Source organism: Cibotium barometz, chromosome 27 (genome assembly GCF_041138505.1).
Source record: "Cibotium barometz isolate CiBa-2024 chromosome 27, ASM4113850v1, whole genome shotgun sequence".
NCBI lineage: Eukaryota > Viridiplantae > Streptophyta > Polypodiopsida > Cyatheales > Cibotiaceae > Cibotium > Cibotium barometz.
Genome location: NC_141072.1, coordinates 1,852,501 through 1,879,585, shown reverse-complemented (window position 1 = coordinate 1,879,585; position 27,085 = coordinate 1,852,501). Strand labels below are relative to the sequence as shown.

The following is a 27,085-nucleotide window of genomic DNA, read 5'->3' as shown; positions in this document are numbered from 1 at the left end:
CAAGAGGAATTTGAAAAGTAGGCGGCCATCAAGAAAGAAGCAAGGGAGTAGTGTGGGCAAGGAAAAGGTGATGAAGGATCTACAAGAAAGAAACATAAAAAGGTTCACAACTCGTGTTCTTTTTCCGTGCTGACAACCCTTATATATGTTACGTCTTTATCTATTACCTCACATGCTTTTGTTCCTCATGGGATTGAAGAGAAAAATTGCTTCCCATAACACTTTCTAATTGTTTAGATTGGCCCATGACATGGGGCAAGGATGTACAAGGGCACAAGGTATAACAACCATTCTCATGTCGCAGCATATTGCTAGTCTAATATTTGTATAAACTAACTTGGGGTGATGGATCTCATATTGCCAATCTAATCTATGTATATACCTACTTGGGGTGACATGCAACACTCAGGGATTACACAATTATTTTAGTCCAAAGCATGAGACACATGAATCCATGCTCTTACATAGGCAACAAATGCAACTTTAGCATTTTGGGGGTGACCATTATAAACGTAGGAATGATGGGCGGTGGAAAAGCTGCCAATATCCTCCATGGATTTTAGTGGGCTCTACAAGCGTGCGAAAACATTAGAAGTTTAAGAAATAAAAGGTATTTAATATATGTTGATCAGTTTGTTCCAAAAAGCCTTCTCAAATTGATGGAGAAGAAAAAACACCTTAAAATACAATAAACTATACCTCCTAAAAAATTTTCAAGATTTTGTTATAGGGCTTTAACCAAAACAGATCTATGGTTTGGTAAAAATAATCTCACCCTAAAAGTCCCATTTTTGCAGCTTATCTTTCCTTGGAAAGGACAATTGTAAGAGGAGAAAGCGAGTGGTGGAGTTAATTGCATTTGAAGTCTTTCAGATGGACTTCTAAAACCATAGAAAAGAGACAGCAGATCTGCTTGTGTACCTACTACCACGAGAGACCAAGCACACCAACTCAAAGGAGAGAGCAGCCCCTCTCCTACTGCGAAGGTGAACGAGGTTCTGTCTTCCTCTCAATTTGATCTTGCGTACCTTTGATCTGCATGTAGAACCTGTCTTTGAAGTGGATTTCTACTGTTTTCTCTATTTTTCGAAGTGGGTGTTGCCTGTTGTGGAGTGGTATCTCTCTCTCTCTCTCTCTCTCTCTCTCTCTCTCTCTGTGCATTGTTTTGAAGTGGGTTCTCTCCATAATCACTGTTCTGAAGTGGGTTCTTTTTGCTCTGAGTTGTGTTCTCTCCATACACACTGTTCTGAAGTGGGTTCTTTTGTGATTTGTTAAATTGAGCTCTTTTTGTTTTAAATGGGTTGTGTCTGTGCTCTCTGTTCTTAGGTTTTTCTGGTTTGATTTGGGCTCTTTCTCAGCGAACTGTTTTTGGAGCAGGGTTTTCGTGTATTTCTGTCTTTAAGCTCACTTTTCCGAAGTGGGGTTTTTGTTTTGTTCTGAGTTGGATCGTCTCTGTGCTTACTGTTTTGAAGTGAGCTTTTTGCCGTTCTGATCTGGTCCCTCTGTGCTCACTTGGCCCTCTCTTTGTTCTTCCCGTATAGGCTTTTTTCTAACATGTATGAGCCCTTGCTGATTTGATGACTTTTTCTTGTTTGATTAGGTTCAAACGAATTGGTGCTGTTTAAAGCGGACGCATTCAACACAATGGCTCCTGCTTCTTCGGATTTGGCTGATGTGGCGACCACAGACCTAATGAGTGAGCTGCTTCACCGCCTGAAATGTGCTTCTAAGCCAGACAAACGCGTTATTCTTATCGGTACTTGCCCTTCACTTAAACCCCTTTCAGCATCAAAATAGCATAGGTAAGGTTTATATTGGACATCAATTCATGCTTAGCTTCCCTAACGGGGCAGAGAGAAGACATGGAAACAAAACAGTAGACTTACTACAAGAACGCAGCAGTTCAGCTGTAGCCCTTTATCTTTGTATTGCTAGGTGGAGCATAGAGGAAAAGAAAATGACAAGAGACAAATCATGTGTGCAGTGTTTGGGTTTTGGGAAGATTTGTGTCACCAAGGACTTGATTTGCTTGCAGGCCCTCCTGGTAGTGGGAAAGGAACTCAGTCTCCAATTTTGAAAGATGAGTACTGTCTTTGCCATTTAGCAACAGGAGATATGCTCCGATCGGCGGTGGCTGCAAAGACACCATTGGGATTGAAAGCCAAGGAAGCTATGGACAAGGTACGGCTGCCTGGTGCCAAAAAACATTTGCACCCCATCAAAATTCAAGGGTAACCCTTAAATGAAGCAAGTATTTTTCTATCAAAAAATATAATGATTGTTTACTATGGCTTGCTTTTTGAGCATTTGCTTTGATGGTGAAATTGCAGGGGGAGCTTGTCTCTGATGAACTGGTGGTGGGTATCATAGATGAGGCTATAAAGAAACCATCTTGTCAGAAAGGGTTTATTCTAGATGGGTTTCCACGAACTGTTCCTCAAGCTGAAAAGGTTTTTTCCCTTTTACATAAGCATTTCCCCTATCTATCTTGCTGCACAAAATATGCTTTAGGGCTTAGTACTCCAATTTAGTACATAAACAGGAGGTTTTCAAACAACATCGTGTTTGTTCTATTCTTGATCTGTATTGATTAAAACATATCTCCCATCTCAAAGCGTCCAGTCATAGTTATAAGGTGTTTGGATCCTTGATAGGACTGTGGTTGAGTGGGATGAATGTCAGCAGGCTCTGACCCACCCGCCAACGCAGCACCTGCTCCCAGCACCCAGCATTCTAGAGGCTTCTAAGAGTGCTCATGCCATGGAGCAGTAGACAGGACACACATGCAGCTAGCAGTAGCATTGGGTCACCTGGACACACAATTTCTGTTTAAATCAGGTCAATAATGTGCTGAACAAAAGGACACCGACTACCCAGGTGTTCTTATTTGCAAATAGACTTACATTTGGTTATCTGAGTGTAGGTCTGCTTAGGTTGTAGCTTTCTAGCTACCATATTTGCTGGTTGCTTGCTGTAAAATCTGCTAGGCAGCCTGTAGTTCAACCTGAGAGCTTCTATCAGGTACAAGGGGCTTGTAAGGTAACCTTGGCATGATATTGAAGTTGCCGGACAGTGAAACATTATATGTCCAATCTGAGTTTAAAACTTCGGGCTGAACTCAAGGTTTGGCGGACTCTCTTAAATGAGTGAACTAAGTAAAGGGATGCACAGGGATTATGCCAGGGTATCCAAAACCTAGAGGCATTTGGCCCAGGCTAGAAAAAAATGGAGCAGGCAGGCAGCCTGAGAGGTAGAATTACAGCATCAAAACAGGTGAAGTAGGTGATCCAGTTTGCAGCAGTATAAACAGTTTTGGGTACCACAGCAGCCCTCAAGCAGGGCAGCCAGGGTCATCCAAGGGCAGGCCCAGTTTGGCAGCCTGAAGGGCGTGTAAATCCGCAAAGATGCCACATTTGGTTGGTCTTGGGCTGTGGCTGACAGCATGCTGACCAGGCTGATGAGATGACCAGCTTTTAGCCTTTTAAAAGGGTGTGCCACCTTCCCTTTTCGGCATTCATCCTTCACAACCTCACAGTCGTGAGTCGTGACAGCCACTCCTAAAAATGTCTCTCTAACCTTGTTGACACCACCAACACGGGTCAAATCAGTCTCAGCTCCTTGTGAAATGGAGCAGAGAAGCCCAACCTTGACAGTTCTACGGCATCATGGCATGTGATTTCAGGGATCATAGAATGCATGGTGTGTAACCAATCTGGGGTGTTTTACAAATCCGTATCCACATGAGTTACTAAGGCATGATAACTGTGAAGAAGTAGCAGCAGAAGAGATTGGGACTGAGTCAAAGAGCCACCAAAGTCCTTCAACCGATAAAGACCACCTTCGTGAATACTCGTGGCAACAATCTGCAAGGTGTTGGTGTCGATGATCTCAAGGACAGGACTGTCAAAGTAGACACCATATCCTTTCTTTGCAATCCGAAAAACTGAGACGAGATTGCTGGAGAGCTTGGGAACATGAAGCACTTCCCGAATGGTAGAACGCGGGATGAATGTCATGAAGAATGGTCAACCACCCAATCCGTAAGATGTGAGGTGGAAGGAACATGAGAGTCAGAGGGAAGCTCCTCAATACCGATGAAGATAGTCTCCTTGGTGGAAGAGGATTTTTTAGTTTGGTTGGTGGATGAAGAGGTTTGATTGGGGGGTTTCTTAGCAGAATAACCTTCTCTCTTTTTCTTGCGACAATCAGGTTGAATGTGACCTTTGAGACCACAATAATGACAAGTAATCTGCTTATGAGCAGGATTGTTGGCAGGTTTGTGGTCACCTTTGTTGCTTGTGGAAACCTTGGATTGCCATTTGCTTTTGCTCTTAGCTTGAAGAAGGGTCTTGGAAATACCTTAGGTGGTCTTCTTTCTCATGGCCCTATCTTGAAGCATGCCAACAATGGTATGTAGATTAGGAGTAGAAGGAAGAAGTAATATAGTATCACAAAAAGTAGAGAAAGTCTCGAGCAATTTGGTGAGGAGCCGATTGACAAAGTCCTCATCGGTAGCTTTGCTTACCAAAGAGACTAACTGCTTCTTCTGAATGGTTATGAACTTTGTAACATAATCCATGATGTTACCAGTATCGGCAATCTTTAGGTTGGAGAGCTGATTCTCCAAGGCTACTTCTGAGCAGAGTTCTCACGGTGATACCTTCTTTGGATGGTATCCTACAATTCTTATGCAGTTTCCTCATCATTGTCATCAAATTGACGAGCAATAGAGGGTTTTATGTCGAAGAAGATAAAGGCATGAACGCGTGCATCCTTGTCAGCTCAGCTATCAATCTTGGCTTGAGGAGAAGTTGCAGCGGGAGGCATCAATACCAAAAACAATACCCCATAGCCGCTGATACCGAAGGAGAGACTTCATCTGTAGCGCCCAATCAAGATAATTGGTTCCATCTAAGATGGATTCCTTGGGAAGACGAGGAATGGATAAAGAGATAATAGTCGGTGTAGAAGCCATGCGATCCTCCTCTTGAATTTATAGTGGAAAGGTTGCCAGTACCGGGAGTTGCCCACTCTTTCCTAGACGCTAGGTGAGGTGAAAGAAAGATGTAGAATTGTACTCTTGCCAGAGATCAAGTCACATGGGTGAAGACGGGAGCCAACCCGGTGCCTGATGAAGTAAGGGAGGGAGAGGCTAATGGAGCAAGTGCATGGTGCTGCCACTAGTCCGCGGTAAAGACTGAATACAAAAAGAAAAAGCGACAGAATACAAAACGCAAAAATGCAACTTGTGTTAAGTTGTAGGGAGAAGGCTGGTAATGAAAAATGCAGATAATGTTAGCAGCCATCTCCTATCTATACAGTGAGGGCCTTTGTTGTGGGTGTGCCTGCCCAGGAGCTTTTCCTATTTTTTTTTTCCATTTTTTCCATGTCTCTCTCTATTTTTTTGGTCGTGGGGGTAGTTTTGTGTTGGTCGACTACTTTTGTGTTGGCCGACTGGTGAGTTTGTTGGTTGACTGATGACATGCTGGCCGTCTGCTTTTTCCCGATCATGGATAACCCAGGCAGGTTGTCGGCTGTTTTGGACCTGGCCGACCAACACTAAAGGGTGGTATAATACCACCCTTGTCCCCCACACCTGTTTTGTATCAGATCCTTGTGTATATAGCAGAGTTTATACAGCTCTCTCTCTCTACACTTTTGCGTTTAGTTTCTCACAGCACTTGTCTCATTTTCCACTGTGCATTCCGACATGGTATCAAAGCCCTAGGTGGCTTGTTGATTGGAGACAGTGAGAGCTTGAAAGTTTGCTGTTTTTTGGTGCTGATTGGAGATTTTTTGGGTTGTTCGGGACTTGGAACAGGTAGAAGGTGGCCATCACTGCTGGACATCCACCTTGCATAGTGTTTGCAGCACTTCATTTTTTTCCCACCCACCCTCCCTTCACGAGACCTTGTGAACCTTTGAGATGGCAGATTTGCTTGTGATGGTTGAGAGGCATGTGAAGATCCCCACCCTCCCTACATTCCCGGTGGATCGATAGTTGGACGGGACCAATTATGGCATCTGGAAGGTTATGATGGAGTCGGTCTTGGAGTCTTATGACTTGGTTGATTTCATTATTGTTGGTGTTTCATGACCAGAGTTGGAGGACGGGGAGCTTTTACCCTCTACTAGGAAAGAACGGGAGGCTCAGGCACAATTATGGGATCGTGACAATGCCCGTGTGCGTTCTTTCATCTTCCTAACTTGCACACCCCAGGTGATTAATCACATCAAACACATGACGTTGGGCAAAGGGATTGGGCAGCACTTGGCTTCTCTGTGTAACAGGGTATCACCCATGAAGCGGATTTTCTTGGAAGTGCAGATGCGAGCGATGGATCCTGCAAAGTCTTCGACAAACTTCAGGCTCTTCGGCAAGAGGTTCTTCATGTCGGGAAGGAGATATCTTTAGAGGACATGGCCATCACTTTGCTGTTGCATCTTACCCCTCAGTATTAAGCTTTCTATTCCTCTTTGATCACCAATGGGAGGCTCAGCACCATCACATGGGAGGAGCTTATGCCAATGGTCTTGGACTAGGAAGAACGGTTTACGAATCTCCCACAGGGTTGAGGTTCTGAGGCCTTGACTGGCTAGCAGTCGAAAGGCCCCAACAAGGGCAAAGAGACGTCTTCATAGGCGAAGTCTTTTGAGTAGGAGCTCGAGCCGGATCGCGACGCCTTGAAGGCAGAGTGGACCTGTAACCATTGTGGCGAGAAAGGCCACTATTGGAGAAAATGTCCTCAGTGGAGCACCGAGAAAGGTGCAGATTCCTTAGCAGTAACCGTGAAGACTCGAGTTTCATCTTCTTCGAGAAGGGAGGCGATTGGACTCACCGCTAGGGATACTCGGGACTGGATTCTAGACAGTGGTGCTTCTTGTTACATGTCTCCTTCCCGAGAGTTATTATAAGATCTTCGAAGGCACGCAGGTTACATCCTTATTGGTGACAAGTCTACTATCCTTATTCACAGTGAGGGTAGGTTAGAGATCGTTCTTGATGGATGGCATAGGAGGAAAGCATTCCTCCCAGGTTCTTTATGTCCCATCCCTTGGTTTTCATCTGTTGTCAGTGCATGAGGTTTGCAAGACTGGCGTACGGGTGGAGTTTGATGAGCATTTTGGTGCTCTCCAGGTTGTATGAGAAGGCGGAGTGGAGAATGGGATTTACAAACTCTCAGCACTCTCTCTACAGGTTCTCAATTAGGTGATTTGTGGTAGTTTCGTCATGACCGCTTGAATGTGTATACGTTGCGGCAGGCTTTTCGGGACCAAATGGTGGATGGCTTGCCAGATGCTCGCAGCACTAGGCATGGACATTCCAGTTCTTGTGTTTGTTAGTCAGAGGAACCTTTATAGGTGACCTATGCTTTGATGTCTCGTATCATACGGGACAAACAGCCTCCTGTAGTTGAGAAAGCTCTTTCCCATGAGAGTTGGAGGAAAGTCATGAAAGTTTCAGATGGATGTAAAGTTTGCGTTCCTTAATGGTGACTTACAGGAGGAGGTGTTTGTTGAGCAGCCTCTAGGCTTTGAGGTTTCGGGATCAAAAGGGATGGTTTACAGGTTGCAGAAGGCCTTGTATGGTCTTCAGCAGGCTCGTAGGGCTTGGAATCAAAAGATTGATTCCTTCTTTCTACGAACAGGTTTTCAGAGATAAATTGCAGATTCTAATGTGTATCTCTTTTGGGAACGTGGTTTGGTCACGTTGATTATTCTTTATGTGGGTGATCTCATTCTCACTGGTGGTCATGTGGAGCACATAGTGGTGACGAAGGCTGCCTTGTCAAAGGAGTTTGAGATGACCGACTTAGGCTTCATTTCTTCTTGGGATTGGAGATTTGGTAGACCTAGAGGGGGTTCTTTTTTTCTCAACAGTGGTATGTTCATGAGTTGCTAGAGACCTTTGGGATGGAGAATTGCAAGCCTATTACTTCACCGATGGACCCGAACACGTGAATGATCCTTGTGAGCAGGTTGATACCTCTTTGTATTGGAAGCTTGTTGGTTCATTGATTTGGTTTTTGAAACACCAGATTGGACTTGAGCTTTCTCGTGGGGCTATTTGATAGAATGTGCAGTGGAAGAAGGGAAAGTGGAAACACAGAGGGGGGAGAGAGAGAGAGAGAGAGAGAGAGAGAGAGAGAGAGAGAGAGAGAGAGGAAACACAGGTGAGAACCTGCTCTCAATATCATCATCAAAAGGAATACATGTCCCGAGCAAGAGGGGAGAACCTCGTGAGTGAGGGATTGCAGCTAGACAAGCTAGGCAAGCAATGCTAAGCAGCAAAATATGAGGGAGGCATGCTGGCTATACATACCTCTACATGAAGGCAGCCGACTAGAGCTAAAATACCTACACGACTGGGAAAATACCCAGGACTCCATAAAATGGGAAAAAATATGGAAAAATATATGTGAGGGGTGACCACTCCCTTAGACTAACATGGTCAGCCCTAGAGGCTAAAATAGGACACAAAATAGGAAGCCAGTAAGTAGGGGATGATGTCTAACACCCCCTCTCAGCACCGGATGCTGAGCAAACTCCAAGAAGCCAGAGATGCCGTCCTCGATCAAAGATAAAAGACTGTAGAAACAGGTACCAAGAAAGCTCCACAAGCAATCTCCTCAGCAACTCAGCTACAAAAGCAATAGAACAAGCTGCCAGGTACACTGCTCCTCTGGAAGAAAACAACCATATAGGTTGCGATGTGCTGCTCCAAATAATGGTTCCAAACCCAAGTGTAAGAACACTCTTCGAAGTCGAATGTCGTGTATCCACCCTGGAGAAGGTATGAAAAACCTCAAAACCAACCAAGATCAGATCTTGTATATAATCAATCCTGGGAGAAGCAAATTGCTCCTCACTGGAACCCTCAAAAGAAATAGAGTCAATATGCTCCAACTCTGTACCAAGAGTAGCCAAATGCTGCATAAAAGCATCCTCTGAAAAGGTCGGCATCGCAAGATGTAAAGACTTTGTAGAAAAGATGGGGTCCATCTGCGCAAACTTCATCCCCAATTTTTGCCCATTTTTGGTGTCCTTTTGGAAAACGCTGACTGAAATCTGAAACTCAGAATCCTCCTCAAGTACCAAACTGCCTCCAAAGCCACAATCCAATCAAGAAACCCCCTCTGCAAGTGAGCTGTGTCCACTGGAGAAGAAAACGCAGCCAAACAAGGGCTACAAACCTGAAAATTCAGGCCAACCAGTGTCCACACCTCCTATGAGAAAAAACGCTGAAGAGAAGGTACCTTCGGGTCCAACAGATGAAGCCCAAGTGAAGGTAGAGTTACCAGCAAAATCGGTTCAGAAAAACGCAGCAACCATGGCTGCAAATCTGAAAATGCAGAGGTAAAAGGGGCTGAAGAATAGGCTGAATATGGAAACGCTGAAGCCTCAGATCAAGAACTGCTGTAGAGAACAATCAGGGGGTGGGAGGGATGGCACAAGATAACCAGAAGGGACAGGCAAAAGGGAGCCCAGAGAGCTCCAAGATCAGGTCGAGGGAAAGCAAGCCCACACAGGCCAGAAACATAGCCTGTTGGGACAGCTATGTTGCTGTCCAGACCTGAAAAAAAAATGCCTGAGAACCTTGGAAGGTGCCACCAAGAAGGGCAGGGATGCTGTCCAGAAGAAACACACCCCTGTCAGGCTGCCAATTGACGCCCTGATAAAGAGCAACTGCAGTCCACTGAATGGGGACCAATCAGCCCTTGAAGAACTGAAACGCAAGCTTCAACTGGTGAAAAAACGCAGATCTGTCCATGGGTAGAAAAATGCAGATCTGAAGTGGTAGAGGAGGGAGCATCCAAGGCTGACAATCACCGGTGCTCTGATACCATGATAGAACGTGTAGCGGAAGAAGGGAAAGTGGAAACATAGGAAAGAGAGAGAGAGAGAGAGAGAGAGAGAGAGGAAACACAAGTGAGAACCTGCTCTCAATATCATCACCAAAAGGAATACATGTCCCGAGCAAGAGGGGAGAACCTCGTAAGTGAGGGACTGCAGCTAGACAAGCTAGGCAAGCAATGCTAATAAGCAGTAAAATATAAGGGAGGCATGCTGGCTATATAGACCTCTACATGAAGGCAGCCGACTGGAGCTAAAATACCTACACGACTGGGAAAATACCCAGGACTCCATAAATGGAGAAAAATATGGGAAAATATGTGGGGTGACCAGTCCCTCAGACTAACATGGTCAGTCCTAGAGGCTAAAATAGGACACAAAATATGAAGCCAGTAAGTAGGGGATGATGTCTAACACTATTGAGCTCATTTATGTAGACGCCTTTGAAGACTCATTGGGACGCAGGATTGCGGATCTTGCGGTATCTGCAGGGTACGAAGGATCTTGGACTCTTCTATAACACTAGAGGGGGAACGATAGATGGAGTCAGACTCCAAGGTTGGAGTGACTTAGATTGGGGAGGGGATCCAGACACGAGGAGATCTACATCAGGCTACAGGTTTACCCTTGGCTCAGGAGCTATTTCTTGGAGCAGCAAGAGGTAGCCAACTATTGCCTTGTTGTCTACTGAGGCAGAGTACCATGCTTCTTGTGGTGCTGCCTGCGAGGTGGTGAGGTTGCAGAGGTCACTTGGCGAGATTGGGTTACCATTGGCGGAACCCACGGTCATCCAGAGTCACTTTGTTCGTGAGAAGTTTTTTGGTTGGTGACATCTTGTTTGTTTATTGTTTGACAGAGGACTATGCGGCAGACCTCTTCACGAAGTCTCTACCTCAAGCTATGCTCCGGCAGCACTCCAGCTCACTGGGGTTGGTTCCACATCTAGGAGCTGAGAGGGGGTGTTAGCAATCATTTCCTGTCTGTAGAGTGAGGGCCTTGGTTGTGGGTGTGCCCACCCAGGAGCTTTTCCTATTTTTTTCGCATTTTTTCCATGTTTCTCTCTATTTTTTTGGTCGTGGGGGCAATTTTGTGCTGGCCGATTGACGACATGTTGGCCAATGGATGGCATTCATACGTCAACTATTCAAACCTTAATGGAGTTATAATCTTAATAATTTATAATATGCAAATTACCACCCTTTCCCCCCACACTTGTTTTGTATCGGATCCTTGTGTATATAGCAGAGTTTATATAGCTTCTCTCTCTCTCTACACTTCTGCGTTTTGTTTCTCACAGCACTCGTTTCATTTTCTATTGTGCACTCCGCCAGATAAAGGGGGCCGCATAAAAAAAACCCGCAGGTTTTAGGGTTGGCCAAGATGAAGGAAAGAGGCTGAAAATAGCCTAGAATTAGTGCCAAGTGAAGCGCTGATGTGTGCTTGAAGGAGATCTCCAAAACGCAACCACCAAGGGAGCAAAGGAGAAAAAACGCAGGCTGAAAACTCTTCTTGCTGATCAGTGGAAGGACAAGATCTCTGATACCATGTGAGAATATGTGAATATGAAGCGGAAGCAAGTAGAGATCACACGAGAGAGTAGACAGCCAAGAGAGATCAGTGTCCATGCTTATATACATATTTGTAGAGCCAATTGGCCTGGAGGACAAATGCCCACAACTGATAAAAATGCCTAAAATAGCTGAAAAATATGGAAAATTCTCTAATTACATCAGATAAATATTTGGGTAAAAGGGGAAATAAAATGGGATAAAATGGAGATTAAATGTTGGAGATGACATGTCCAACAGATAAATCTAGGCTCATGGTTTCTCATTCCAGTTTTCTTGGTCAAGGATAAATCACATGGCTCTAGTTTTACATGCTAGTTTATGGAGTCCCAAGGGTAGAGACAAATCAAGGATTTTAGGTCACACAAACAAAAGAAAAACAACAACATACAAAATGGACTTTAAAAAGCCCAATCATACATACAATAGTTGGCCTCATGTGGAAAAGATTCTTCAACAACATTAGCAATGTTCTTCTTGGAATAGCAATCTTTTTCAAGATGATTGCTTTTCCCACAAAACCACAAGGATTTAGGCTAAAACAATTCTTTTCTAAGTGACTGCTTTTACCACACAATCATAGTTGTCATGTACGATACCGTACGATTTGTACGATGCGATACCGTATGGGAAAATACGGTACAATATAATTTTTTTTCTTATCGTACGATAAAATACAGTGTTTAAAAAAAATACTTATTAACTTAGGTATTTTCAAGTCCAGATATGGAGTATTTTAGAAAGGAGGGAAGCATCATAGTATAGAGGAAGCTCAAACAGCCATAGATAAGCAAAAAAAAGACCATTACCTACTTAAAAAATTATTTTTTTTTGGGAAAAAATTTTATGTTTGGAAAAAAATATAAATTATTTTTTTCTGAAAAAATCATTACGAACCCGTACGGTATCGTATCGTACGGTATTTCGTACGATAAGCCGTCGTACGCTGTACGGAAACAACCTTGCACACAATCAGCAAGGCTTTTCTTTGGCTTGTCCTTTGTATGATCCCTTGGACTTCACAGCAAAGCCTTGTTCTTGTAGCATTATATGGTAGTGATGTATGTGAACACACTTAGGACTGCTGGGGTACTTTCTCCCTCACTAGGAGGTTTTTTTCCCGTGCGTATGTACACCCTGTTATCTACTCATTTTGGGGTGTGTACTTATCTTTTGTATCTGGCACACATTTGTTCATTCTAATCTAGTGAGTTTGTGTGCTCTCAAGCTTCTCTATCTTGTGTGTGTGCATTGTTGCAACCGTAACCCTAATTCCAACAATTGGTATCGAAGCTAGCTTCCTTGACACTTGATCTAGTAGTCTATCTCTCTCCTCACGGCCCTGTTTTTTTTGTCTCCGATTGAGATGCCCGCTTAGGAGAAGAAGGTTTTGAAAGATTTTGTATTTGGTAGAAAGTCATCGCTGGTAGTAGTAATGTATTCAACATGTTGTTTGTACAGGACAAACTTGATGGGACTAACTATCCATTGTAGTCATCGTCGCTGGTAGTAGTAATGTATTCAACATGTTGTTTGTACAGGACAAACTTGATGGGACTAACTATCCATTGTAGTCCTATATGATGAGGTATGTACTGGTTGCTAAAGGCCTTTGGAATATGGTCAGTGGTAGGGAAACTCGTCCTGTTTCACAACTACCAGTGCAACCAAGTGTTGCAGGTATATGTGAAGTAGAATCTGATACAGATGTGGCTCCTCCACATGCACCACCAGTACTTCCCAAACTGTTGGTCAAACGAGATGGAAGAGATGCACAGGCACATGCATTGCTTGCACTTTCTGTGAAGCGAAGCATTATTCTTCATATTCGGTCGTGTAAGACTTCAAAACAGGCATGGGATGCACTTGTTGCATTATACCAAGTGCGCAATGAAGCACGTGTTGCATATCTGTGCAAACAGTTGGAGTCTGAGCACATGAATGAGGGAGACTCAATGGACAGCTTCTTGACCAAGATCAAAGATTTTAAGGAGTAGCTTGCTAGTGTGGATGAGATTTACCCTGATAGTACATTGGTGCCCACAGTTTTCAATGCATTGCCGGATTCTTATTAGAGTTTTGCCTCTATCCTTAGACTCATGATGAAGGGAAATCAAAATGTTCTTACATTTGATGAGCTAGTTTCTGTACTCTTGCAAGAAGAGCAGTCTCGGCAAAACAGATCTAATATGCGAGTTGATGACCAAGCTTTTGTTGCCAATCAGAAAGGCAAAGGTAAAGCTTCTTCGCATGGTGGCTATAAGCCGAAATCAGAATTCTCAAGTAAGGATGCAGAGAAAGAAGGTGATAAGCCTAAAAAGAAGGGTAAGTGTCACTATTGCAGGAAACTAGGGCACTACATACATGAGTGCAAGAAAAGGTTAGAGAAGGAGAAAAAGAAAGAATCGGGCATAGCTGTGGCTGATGCATCTGCACCAAGTGTAGAGGAGGAGGAATTTGTAAGTTTTGCTCAAGATGATTGGGCATGGCATGAACAAAAGGGTTATAACTGAAATGTATGCATGTTAGTGGCAGAATCGGATGCTTGGTACTTTGACAGTGGTGTTAGTAAGCACATTACTTCACAAAAAAAAAATTGTTCTCATCTCTGGAATTTGTCCCAAGTGCAGGGTGGATGATAGATGTACAGTTTAGGATAGAAATGATGGTTATTCTATCATTGCCTCAGGTACCTTGTTTCATGACCTATACAAGATGGATGTATTTGAGAAGTTGCAGCATGATGCTTGCTCAGTCTCTACGAGTCGTGCTATGAGTGATGTAGAATTATAGCATGTACGATTTGGCTATTTGAAAGATGGCAGTTTGTTACGCCTTCAAAGGCATGATATGGTGTCTGAGTTGCCAATTCTTGAGATCCCTACTAGACATGTATGTGAGGGGTGTATTCTTTGGTAAAATGCATCGGGCATTTGTAACATGCGGAAGCTCTGGGGGTCTTCTTTCAGCCCTAAACACCACTTAGAACATGCTGATGCAAAATGTAGACATGAAGAGAGAGTAGAGAGAGAGAGAGAGATATGTTGGAAATTCAGTATATTCATATGGTACAAAAAGATACCTAATCTACAGCCCTAGGCTGCCTTCATACAAAAGGTGAACATCACCAAAATCTGTCTCTAACTGGGACCCTAAGGACCCAACTCCCAAGTGAGTTGAATGAGTAAAATGAGGAGCAACACTTGCTATTTATAGTCTCTTAATCTTAATGGAGAGCTGAGCAGTCGGCCAGCTGACTTGACAATAATTCATGGCTCTTGATGCGCATGTAGTCACTTGTGTCTTGGTTCAGCCGACAGCCTCCTGTAGTGGAGCCGGCAGCTCCTTGCTTGATTCTGGTATAGCCGACAAGCCTTCCTCTTCATGCGCTCCAGCCTTGCTCCGATTCCATACTGACTAGTATGTACTATGTGCTCCATAACTCCTGGTTCTATTTGGTTCTCATACTCTTTATCTGGCTGCCTCTTCTGGACCAGCATCTGAGAATGTCCATGGCATCTTTCATGCACATGACATCTCCCTCTGCTAAACTTGATGACGGGATTCCAACCTGTTCTTGGATGACTTTCATGACCTCTACCTCTCCTCCAGCTAGTGTGAAGATGGCCCGTCGTCGAATTGGCCCTGAGGTGTGGAAAATCATGGCCTTGGTTTTCCCAAGGTTCACTGTAAGCCCCCTTTGTGTGCAGAAGTCATCGAGTGCATGGAGATGGTGCTGTAGTCCCATCCGCGACTCAGAGACGAGAATAATATCATTTGCATATAGCATAATGTGGACTGTGGTACCTGAGATGTCTACCTCGTCCCCACCACCGTGACCAATGAAGTCAGCCATCTCATCGATGTATAGCCCAAATAGTGTAGGAGAGAGTGGGCATCCTTGCTTCACACCTATGGTGCTAGCAATAACATTAGATAGCCCGCTGGGGCATCGTATGTGCCCGAGGACCTGCTCATATAAAGCATAGATGCCCCAAATCATCTCTGATGGGATCCCCAATGACTGTAGGCGCTGGAAGAGTCTCTCTCGTGGCACCGTGTCAAATGCTTTGCGGAAATCCACAAAGCAGTAGTATAATCTCTTCTCCCGTGCCCTAGCTTGGTCAATTAGACATCTCAGAGTGAATATATGGTCAATAGTGGAGAAAGCTCGTCGGAATCCAGCCTGCCCTGGTGCTCGCAGTCCCTCCTTCTCTACATATGAGCTCAACTTTACCTCGAGCACTGCACCATAAAGTTTGGCCAATGTATGACCAATCATGATAGTCCTGTAGTTGTTGGGGTCTAGCATGTCTCCCGCTTTGTGGAGAGGCACGATGGTGTGCATAGTCCCCTCAGTTGGTAGGCCCTCCACTAGTGCCCTATTAAAGTGGTGAGCAACAAAGGGTCCCAGTGTGTCAGCTGCATAAATAAGATGCTCACTCTGTATACCTGTGTGGTCAGCCGATCTCCTATGCTGTAACCGGTGGATAGCTCTCTCTACCATCGAGGCGGTAAAGAAAGTAGAGGTGGTAGGGCGGGACTCCTGTGGCTGTGGTATGGGTGGCTGCTATTGAGGGATATGGTAGAGGCTCTTTGCGTATGTGTGCCATGTGTGTGGATCCTCAATCGGGGTATGAGGGCGAGGCTCTCTCATCTTGCGCCATGCAGTGGCTGCATCTCCGCTCATGAGTAGGTGGTATATATCCCAGTACTGTGCCTCCTCATATGCACGCCTCTTACGGCGTGCGAGAGTCCTCATCTGTCGGCTCGCCTGTCTCTGTGTAATGGTCCCCAGTGTTCTTTGGGCACGGAGGTGTCTATATAGCTCTCTGCACTCATCATCATACCACGGATTCTGCGGCATGCTCCCAGATCTATCTGTGTGCGCAATGTGTGTCTGATGGGGGAAGCTGCGGGTGGCGGCCGTATGTAGTAGAGATGACAGCTGGGTGGTGAGTGTGTCTAGAGGTGACAAGGGATCCATCTGGAATAGCCCGTCATATACATGATGCTCATATATGTCTGCCAAGTCATGGGTGAAGTAGAAAGTTGTATGCGATGCCTGTGGGGGTTGTGTGGGTGCTGGTGTGGAGCTCGCCAGTGACAGTAAGAGGTATGTGTGATCTGCACCAATAAGACAGGGGGGGATGGTGAAAGATGTCACTGCCTGTGTGGTCTCCATGGACCCCATGATGTAGTCCACTGTGCTACCCCCTGATCGTGGAAAGCATCTCAGTGCTCCTGAATCCTGCCATTGTCTCATCCCGTTATAAATAACGAGATGGTGTCGTGCTCCCAGCTCAAGTACGTGCGTCGTGATGACCATATCTGGTGTTATCCGGCCCCATGTCCTCTAACACCCAGCAAGCTCCCGTGTCCTTCGCCTCTAGTGTGTGCGTCACCTCGGGGTGCTCGAAATCATAAATGTTGCACTGTCGGCTCTGTGTCCGTGCATTGAAGTTCCCCATAAGGAGGACTTTCCCCAGGTTGGAGTAGTGCATGATCTCATCTGAAAGGGCTGCATATGGTGACTCTCCCAATGGCCCTGTGTCCTCCTCCTCCCCTCTACTCTCCTCCTCTGCTGTCATGGCATATCTCGATCCTCTAGGAGAGAAGTAGCATAGAGCAATGTATAACATCTTGTCTGTGGAGAGCTGCAGTCTAATCCACATGTATCTAGCCTCCTAGTCACATGCTAACACTTGTAGGCGCTCCTGTAGCTCTCGCTTGAAGAGTACCGCCATACCTCTAGATCCTCTTGATGTGCTCTGCCGTGTGGTCCCCTTGTATGTAAACTCCCACTGATAGCCCTCTACTTTGGGTAGCCCCTGCTCTAGGCTCTGGTGCGTCTCTATAGGTAGTATGATGTCCCGTCCCTCCATGACCTCCTCCACCTCCCAGGATGTGTCCAAAGTGCTCCATTGCAGTTCCAAATTGCTATTTGTATCTGTGAATCTGGATCCTCCATAGCTGATGTCCCATAGGCCGCCTGGCGCTAATCGGTGGCTTACCATCGATGATGACACGGCCATCGCGATAGAATGCTCTCTTGCCCTCTTTCCGGGCCTGTAGGACTATCGGCATGCATGTTTTCCTGTGTTCTATCTGCATCCTTGTAAGGTCGTCATCCAAATAGACGGGATCTCCTTGTAATCCTTGTAGAATCACCCTCTTCCTCATGAAGGTGACCCTCTCCGTCTCTTTGCAAACTGTAGGATGAGGGCTCGCTTGCGTGTTGAGTCTTTCCCGGCTCTCCATGCTTTGGTGAAGGGGAGAGGGTCCTCTTCCCTGTAGCCTATCTTCATGCTTAGAAGCTGTCCATCTTTCTCGGGAGTGGAGTCGGGTGTCTCGGCTATACTTGTGACTCGAATGTTGAGGCGGCGGGCATGCCTCATCTTCTCCTCCTCAATGGTGGTGTGAATGATTTGGTGTTCTTCCCTTTGAGTTTCCTCCCTCACTTCTTTACGGATGTTCTTCTTCACCACTTCAACCCATCCTGACTGCTTGGCTTTGAGTTTTCCCTCCATGTCCTTTGTGATCTCCTTGGAGATCTCTTCTTTGATGGCCGTGAGAGTGTTGTCATTGATCTCCCCTTCTTCCTCCTCGGTGTTCTTGACGGCTACCAGTTCCACTTTCAATGCACTCACCTCCTCCTTGAGTGCCGTGTTCACTTGTTCAAGGTCCGTGACCCGTGCTTCGAGGGCTATGATGTGCCGATGTAATTTGTTCTCCACCTCATTGAGGTTGGAATCGGATGTCTTCTTGTTCTCCTTGATTAGTGCCTTCATTGCCGTCTCGAGGGCCTCGAGCTTCTCTTGGAGACTCGGAGCCATTCCTCAAGATTACTCTGCAGCGCTTCCGCGCGCGCGCGCGAGAGAGAGAGAGAGAGAGAGAGAGAGAGAGAGAGAGAGAGAGAGAGAGAGAGAGAGAGAGAGAGATGTGTTGTTGCCTTGGGGGCCTGACGAAGGGTGGGTGGGATTATGGAGGCGAAGGGACTAGCAGCAGGCAGGGTGCACAGTGTGAACACAGCAGAGCAGCGCCGGCGAAGGCGCATCACAGCGTGGACAGGGCAGCGCGAGCAGAGCAGCATGGGCGGGTGGATACGAATAGGGAGAGGCCACCAGCGCGTAGCGCGATAAGGCCAGCACAACGGGCGGGGTGAAATGAAATGATATATTAACGTCTCTAAGAGGCCATAATGGCCTATGAGACCAAAACTGAGAGTACATCTGAAGTTGGTGTCTCATCAAAGAGAACAACTAAATGAGACTGAAAAGTACAATAAACTTATTGTCTTACAGTTATAAGAACAGAATTGTAAGACTCCGAGATGATACTCAGTAGAAAATACTGGAAAATGTATATCAGGTAGATCCATGTATGTTGATCAGTTGAAGTGTTGCCCTCTCCTTAGATCAAATATCTCTGCCATGGGGCTGTCTAGAATGGAGAGGTCGTAGAAGTGAGGTAGGCACCTCCGATGCCGAGCAATAATGGCTCTGATTTGCATAGTTACCGCAGAACGGGAACGTTCCGGGAACGTCGGATGCTAGAACGGGAGCGGGAGCGGGAACAGGAGCGGATCGGGAACGTCGCGGAATGCCACGTCATATGACATGTCAGCATATGACACAAAAAAATGTAACTTTTTGTATACGGATAGCCAAATATGCTTCATAATATTTGCTCCCCCAAGACATGAACATACATTTCTGCAAGCAAAACACACCCCCAACATTTTTTTTTTTGGCGGAATGTCCCGACGTTCCGGGAACGTGCCTTCGCCCGGAACGGCGTTCCGGCGTTCCAGGAAGGCGGAACGACGTTCCGTGGTAACTATGCTGATTTGGCGATGGTGAGGATGCCGTGGTCGGGATCCTGATGGGCGTGGTCAACGAGCATGACATAAGATGAATGCTCTATCAGTGGTGACTCCCTGGGAGCGTGGTCAGTGCCGTGATGGCCCAATGGAGGAGGTATCAGGAGGTGTGTGGGCTGGGTTGCTGGTGCCGGTGCCGAAGAAAGCTGTCAGGGTCCTCTGTCTAGGTACATCATGGTTCGGTCTCCTGTCTGCCAAGAGGGTCTCTTTGTGTCTCCTGAGCTCAAGTAGGAACAATCCTAGGCATCTTTGATCCTCAAACTCCATGACCCTGCGTAACGGCCCAAAACCCTCTCGGAAGAGGCGGTGATATCTCCCTCGGATCTCATAATAGACTGTACATCGGCAAATGTAGTGCTCCTCTGTCTCTACTGCCTGGCAGCATAGCTGACAAATGCGGTCATCCAAGATCTGATGCACATATCGCCCTGTCTCAATCCGCAGTTGGTATGATGAGGTCCAGATTTGTCCAATGGCACAACGTATCCCATGTGATAGGTGTACATCCATGTATGCCGGGCGGGTGATAAAATCATCTGGTGAGAGGTGTAGAAAATGGCTCTTGTAATGAGCCATTTTCGTGCCTAAGGGCTCAAGGGGACTAGTCCATGTCCTCTCTATGTCCACTCTGATGATATCCATCCTGATCACGTGGTTTTGCTCTGAGCGGGTGAGATCCAAAAATGGACAATCCAGACTGTACTGAAAGGGTGGTAGTGTCTCTATCCGCAAACCATGTAGGTCAAACCATTATCTCATCTGAGAGTACCAACAATGAGTATCTCCATCCTTTGCCAACTGTATGGATGAGGTCAATGCCAATTGGGAGTACCTCTGCTGAGGGAGCTCCCATAGTTGCTGTAAAAAGGTAACTGCCTGGAATAGGGCCTCGCTCCCAGCTCAGCCCGAACAATCTCATGTGGTACTAATGATTTGCTCCGAATCATGCGGGCAATCATCATAATTAGTGGTCTCTCCATTTGCCTCCATCCCTCATCCGTCCCTCTTTGAAATCTGTGATGTATGCTGTGCCCCCAAATTGGAGCTCCGTACAGGAGGGTTGGTGTGACAAGCGTATCAAATAGCCACAATTTGGTGCGCGGCTCCTGAAACTGTATGTGTGCACACTGCCTTTCAAGTGCCCCCAAGGCTGCATGCCCTCGAGCTAATCTAACTGCTGCTGCCTCCTTCAGGGAGAAACGCGGTCCTGTGAAAGTAACTCCCAAGTAGACATATGACCTGACGTACTCAACCGGCTTCCCTCGGAAAGTGAACTGAGGCTCTGATCACTTCACCCATGCTTGTGTGTTGTTAAACACCATAACCTTGGTTTTCCCAAGGTTCACTGTCAGATCTCTATTCGCACAGAAAGTCTGTAATGCATCCAGGTGTCTTTGTAATCCCTCCGGAGAGTCTGAGATTAGAACAATATCATCAGCATATATAACAAGATGGGTATCAACAGCCCTGCCAGGCATGCCCTTGGGCCTCCCAATCTGTCTACATAATCAGAGACCACATCAATGTACAGTCCAAAGAGGGTGGGCGATAGCGGGCATCCTTGCTTCACCCCTATCGTGCTGGGGTCCTGAATTACAAACTATACACCGTATGGGGTCCCGAATTACCCACTCAAGGGTCCCCTATCTCGTTACCGGAATAGTATTTGCTTTATTACTTTGAAGAGACTGACGGTGGACTGACGATAAGCCAAACGGAAGATCTCTGAGGACCAAGAGTCAGGTTGAACTGTACACGGTTGTAGAAGCACCAATGATGACCAATCTCGAGCCTATGCACTCTTCCTAATGGATGTAGGAAAGCTGCAAATCTGAGGTTGAGATAGGGGCTGATTGGGACTGCTCTAGGCTATGTATGGATGTAGGAAAGCTGCAAATCTGAGGTTGAGATAGGGGCTGATTGGGACTGCTCTAGGCTATGTATGAATGCTGAAAATGAATACGAATGCTGAGTTTTACCTTCACCAAAGTGCTGTAGCAAAACGATGAAGATAAGGATGCTGAAAACTTATGTATGCTGAAAACGCAAGGTGTCTTGAAGGGCTTGTAGATGCTGCGTTTTGATGAAAGAAGGCTGAATGCTCATGCATCGATGCTCCTACGTGCTGATGGATGAAACGCTGAGGGCTGATATGCTGAATGCTCCAATCACTTATGCTCCTTGGGCTGAAGGCTCCAAGCGTTGAGGGCTTGTTGGCTGAATATGATATGAATGAATGAATGATGCAATGCTCAACTATTTATATGGGCTTTTGATGCTGGTCGACCAGCTAAAGAGCTGGCCGATTGCATCATGTCTTGGATAAATGAATAAATAAGGTAAAAATGCCAATTAAATGCTATAAATTATGGGAAAAATACAAGAATAATATTGAGTAATATTTTGATGCTTCTGCCATGGTCTATGTGGTCTTATGTGCCTATGGGATGAATGATATGCAAAATGCAACCATGAGCTGATGCAAACCCTAAGGCTTCTACTGACTCTACATGCATGAATGCATCTCTTCAAGTGGGTTAAGGGACTTAGACTGACTGACTGACTGTCTAAGGCTGAGGAGGGACCTACGTAGCTCGTGCTTGACTTATCCTGGATTGAGGATTACAATGGGGTCACGGCGTATGACAAATATCATCCTAAAGGGTACTAATAATATACAATGTTGCACTAATGATGATGAGCCATCTTGTCACCATGCACTACATTGTAGACTGCATGTGACATTCACGACGAGAATAACGCACAAAACTAAAAGTAGATGTGCAGAAAATAGAGAGAGAAAGAGAGGGAGAAGAGGACACAGTATTGGGTCCTAAATGCCCTCTGTAGGGCCCCCACCACGAATGGTGTATTTGCTTTTATTAGAATGATGTAAAATCTGAAAATAAAAGATTAAACCTTGACCTATTTTGGCTGAGATAGATCTGTGTCATGACCCTGTGAAAGTGGATCAACATAAGTGTCAGCATGGTGGTTGGTGAGCAAGATAAATATTTAATGATTCATACTTGGGTGCCCGGACAAATAGTAATATGTGTGGACATCCTCAAGTGTGAAGGGGGACCAAGGGATTTAATATTTATAATGTTTTAACCTTGGGTGGCCCCTAGGCATAAGTGGCCCTTAGAAACTTTAATGAATTTTAAAAAAAGGAGCCAAAGATATTTATGGAAGGGGGCCACTCCACTTTTGGAGGTACACGCCTCTCTCTTCTCTCTCTCTCTCTCTCTCGCTTTTGGAGAGAAGTCGTGCAAGCTGGCTGCGTGGAGGAGAAGGAAAACACAGACGGGTTGGCTGCGTGGAGAGTAGCCGTACAGAACAACAGGCCGTACAGAACAGGTGGTTGTAGGTTGATTGGTGGCTGGTACAGGCGGTGCTGGCGACCAGGGTATGGACAACAGGTACAGTTAGGTATGGTGCAGTTCCATACAGCTGGTACAGGCGGCGACTGTTGTGGCTGTTGCCTGTACCTGGTACAGGCGGCGGCTGCTGTACGACAGCTGGTACAGGCGGCAGCTGCACGCTATTCGGTACAGGCGGTTGCAGTGCATCACCAGGATACAGGCAGCAGCTGCAGGAGTAGACCTGTACGGACAGGTGCAGGCTGACAAGGACAGCGCAGACCTGTACAGACAGGTGCAGGCTGACAAGAACAGCTCTGTCCAGCAGGTATAGACGGTACAGTGTAGACCCGTATAGCTGGTACACGTGGCGGTGTATCAAACACGCGGCGGCTACAGAAGCTGACTTGTACGGACAGGTACATGCAAGTACTGACAGCTATGTCCAGCAGGTACAGCCAGGTACGGTCCAGTCCTGTACAGCTGCAGGCGGCGCATCATCAGAGTACAGTCGGTGCATACAAAGAACAGCTGTTGGTATAGTTCTGAGGCGGCTGCAAGGGGGGAAAGTACTGACAGGTACACACGTGCTGCAAGTACAGATCCGTACAGACAAGTGCACACGTGTGATGCAGAGTTGCTGATGCAGGCAGCTGCAAGTACAGACTGGTACGGTCAATCCCTCTGGTGCAGAACTGCGTATAAAAATTGGTAAACTCTGAACATATCTTTCTTTCTTTCTTTCCACTGGCTTATGTCTGCTACAGGGTTGTTTCTTCTGGGCCTTTGTGAGAGGAGGGGTATGGCAGTTTGAAGGGTGGAAACAGAGATTGGACAGTGGATTTGTATTTAGGCTGAGTTTGAAGCCATGTTCATGGAACACCCAGATGTATGCTCAAGGCTGCCCTGTTGAATTGTCTTGGTTGATCAGAGGAAAACACAGTGTGTTGCTTTTGTGGGACACAGATTTGTATGTGAATCCTCTATGCTAAGAGGTCTTGAGGGTTGCCAGATTGGACATGCATGTTTACTTTCTTTGACTGGCTTTGTTGTACTCAGTTATACATTCCATTGAATTTGAATAAAGAAATACCGAAAGGGGCGCCAAGCTTTGGGGCCAACAGGTGTCGATTTCCTTTTAGTTCTGGAGCATTCTAGCTCCTGTTAATTTGTTATTTGTTTGGACTACAATTGGAAGGGTGACTGCTAGTCTACCACACTTTGGTTTATACCAAAGGCCGGTTTCAATCTCTGCCCTTGACCTTCAACCATCACCCTTGGCTGTCTGGGCCCTTGAGTTGCTGCAGCACTTTGTGAAATATGAGATGAGTGAAACGCTTGGTAGGGCTGGGTATTTATACCCCCTCATATATCTAGTCGGCCAGCTCAACATAGGCGGCCAGCAGCTTTATTTCTCCACGACTAGGAAAAGTAGCAATTTATGCTAATAATTCCAGTGTTTTCACACCTACAAGTACTGTCCAACTTGCGCATATATGTTGGGCTGCTGGGCAGCCCTGCGCATGGACAAAAGGCTGTTTGGGCAGCCAGTGTGGGCTGTCCCACACCTGGCCGACAGCCAAACTAGGCTGGGTGCCCAGTCGGCTGGCTGTCCCCAGGCCCTAAGGCTGGCCGACAGCCCCTTCCAGCCCTCCTGGCCGACAGCCAAACTAGGCTGGGTGCCCAGTCTGCTGGCTGTCCCCAGGCCCTAGGGCTGGCCGACAGCCCCTTCCAGCCCTCAACATGGCTGGTGGGCACATCCGGGGCCCTCCTAGCCCCTTGGGGTGGTTCTACACCTCCCCCATGCCCACTCTATGAATGTACACCTAAGCCTTTGGGCTGTCCCCGTTTCTACACGCAAACCTACATTCTCTACACAGCTGTTTGACATCTGGTCGCAGACCAAACACACAGAGCAACTGACATCATTCCAGAGGGCGACTCACAGCGCGGACTGGCATTGCTTCATGTGCAGGACAATGCACACCTGACGTTGGACGCATGTGCAAGACAATGCACACCTGACCTCGGACGCATGGAGTGGGACCCTGGCTGACTCGTCTTGGATTGGGCTCACATGGGACCAATTTTCTACTTCAGGTCCAGCACCTTCAGATATGTCCACGTGGCATCCAAGTGCGGGATGCACGTGACACCAATGATGGGCTAATTGTCCTTGTGTGTTGACTGGCTACAGCTCTGCACCTTCTGGATTAGCAAGTCAAATATTCCAGTATGGAGGGGGCATCTCCATCCCGTCTAGTTGTGTTTTCTCTTATTTTTTGTTGTTTGAGTGGCTGGTTTTACACCTTTGACCGTCCAAGTGCTTTTCAAATTAGGAAAGCCAAAAAGCTGCGGTGTGCTAGAAGCAAGATGGACTGATTTCGCTGATTACTGATAGGTTACTTCTTCTATATAGCATCGTAAACATGGGGATTGAGGGAGCTTATAGTGTAAAATGTGATTATGAAGGTGACCACCAGGTCGATTACATCTGTAGGGGTATGGGCTAGACTCTAGATTATGCACGATAAAGATTGCAAAACCCCCCTTGTTAAATTTACAGATTTATCTGATCAAACGAATGCTGTAACAGTTTTATTAAACTGGTTGATGGATGCAGCTTGACACCATGCTGGAGAAGCAAGGAGTGAAGGTTGATAAAGTTCTGAACTTTGAGATTGCAGATTCAATCCTGGAGGAGAGAATAACAGGCCGCTGGATCCACCCTGCAAGTGGACGATCATACCATACAAAGTTTGCGCCTCCTAAAGTGGCAGACAAGGATGATGTAAGTGACATTCCGATTCCTTGTTTTTGGCAAGTTTGATTTAAAGCCCTTTTACACACGTACATGCCCATCCTATATGTGTCAGAAATGTGATGATGGGCATACATTTTCTTGGTTTGGACAGCGGGAAACATTCTCCGTCCATCAACAAATCCCACTTTTCACTGTTTAAAGTCCTAATGCTATTGAAATAGTCAAGCTTTATAGACTCAAATATGCTAGGCTGCTTTGTTTGTTGGAATTTGTTAATTCACACAGCACCAATGTGGTTTCATAGAAATACTTTTCGCCTATTGCTTTTTATGCATGTTGCAGATCACTGGAGAACCTTTGATTCAACGGAAGGATGATACTGCTGAAGTGCTGAAAAGCAGGCTAGAGGCTTTCCACAAGCAAACAGAACCGGTATGAGAGAGAGAGAGAGAGAGAGAGAGAGAGAGAGAGAGAGAGAGATTTATAAACGTCTACTAAGGACCTCAAGGGTCTATGAGATCAAAAGTTATTACATGTGATCCATGAGTAGACTGAATGGGAACAAAAAATGCAAGTAAAGAAGCCAAGTAGAGACTTTTAACATCATAGCCAAGCCAGTGGACCACATATCGTCCATATGGCAGCATCCAAGGTCTCTCAGTAGTACAATACTCGAGTCATGGAAAACAAAACTGGAAGCAAAACTAGCTGCCTGTGCTAAAGAGCTTGTGTGAATGAGTACAATATATACTAGCCATGTGGCTGATATAAGGTGCCAATGTGAATACTAGGGTCATCCAATGATACCATCCTCCTCCAAATTTAAGGCGGTGATGATATCTCACTCCTGTGATGGGAGCTCTCCATGTTGTTCAAGGATATCCTTGATCTGTAGCTGACAAGTTTTTATGATTTCTTTGATTTTGTGGGCATCCATCTCAAATGGAAAGATGCCATCAGGCATGATGAGGATGATATCGAAGATGCCATTGATTTCACAACTGTGAGCAATAGAAACACTAGCAGATGGATTTCTGTGAACATATCCTCCTCTCAAGGAGATATTTTCCTTGTTTCTGTGTATGCCACCAAACCCCATAATAGTTGAGCCCAGCTCTGGCAGTCCCTATCCAGCCAATCAGGTGACTGCATTCTGACTGGGGACTTGAACATGGTTGAGGATCTGAGGGACAACCTTCATTAAGAGGGTCAAATCATTAAGGAGCTGGCACATCTCAAGGGGAATCTCAACCTTGTTGACTCTTCTTTTTGGTCTCATAGACCCTTTGGATCTGGAGTGCTAGTGTAGTGTTTTACACACCAGGTTATTTTGGGAGGCAAAAGAAGAAATTTTGCCCCAAAATTTATTCTGGGTCAAGGCAAAATGGAATTTGAGATGGGGGGGGAAAAGATCGATCAGGAGAAAAGAAATGAGAGGAGGAAATCGATGTCGATTTTGGAGAAAATAGGAGGAAAGCAAGGGATTTGGGAGAAAAAGGGAAAAAAATGATAGTTGGCTATGGCAGGGCTTCAATCTTGCCGGATGTCACGCTGGTGAGATGCAGGTGAAAAACGATGAATGGTGGGATGCAGGTGAGGGAGAGGAGGGGCAGCGCAGAGGCCCTAGTAAGTAGTGCCAAGGCTCAACAGCCAG

At 46.0% G+C, this 27,085-nt stretch overlaps 1 protein-coding gene across 3 annotated transcripts in view; it reads left to right on the top strand.

Annotated features, from left to right (window-relative positions):
• The first annotated feature begins 738 nt into the window (after window positions 1–738).
• LOC147622989 (adenylate kinase 4-like) overlaps window positions 739–27,085 on the top strand; it is a 27,213-nt gene continuing 866 nt past the window's right edge. Inside the window, exons 1-6 of one of the 3 annotated variants that reach the window (XM_086821013.1) lie at window positions 739–986; window positions 1,601–1,756; window positions 2,036–2,181; window positions 2,331–2,450; window positions 25,291–25,458; window positions 25,774–25,863. In XM_086821013.1, the coding sequence (XP_086677139.1) occupies window positions 1,645–1,756; window positions 2,036–2,181; window positions 2,331–2,450; window positions 25,291–25,458; window positions 25,774–25,863 (636 nt within the window). In that variant the 5' untranslated portion in view covers window positions 739–986; window positions 1,601–1,644. Of the gene's footprint in view, window positions 1,116–1,600; window positions 1,757–2,035; window positions 2,182–2,330; window positions 2,451–25,290; window positions 25,459–25,773; window positions 25,864–27,085 lie in introns of all 3 variants that reach the window. The other 2 variants (XM_086821014.1, XM_086821015.1) reach the window with 2 other exon arrangements.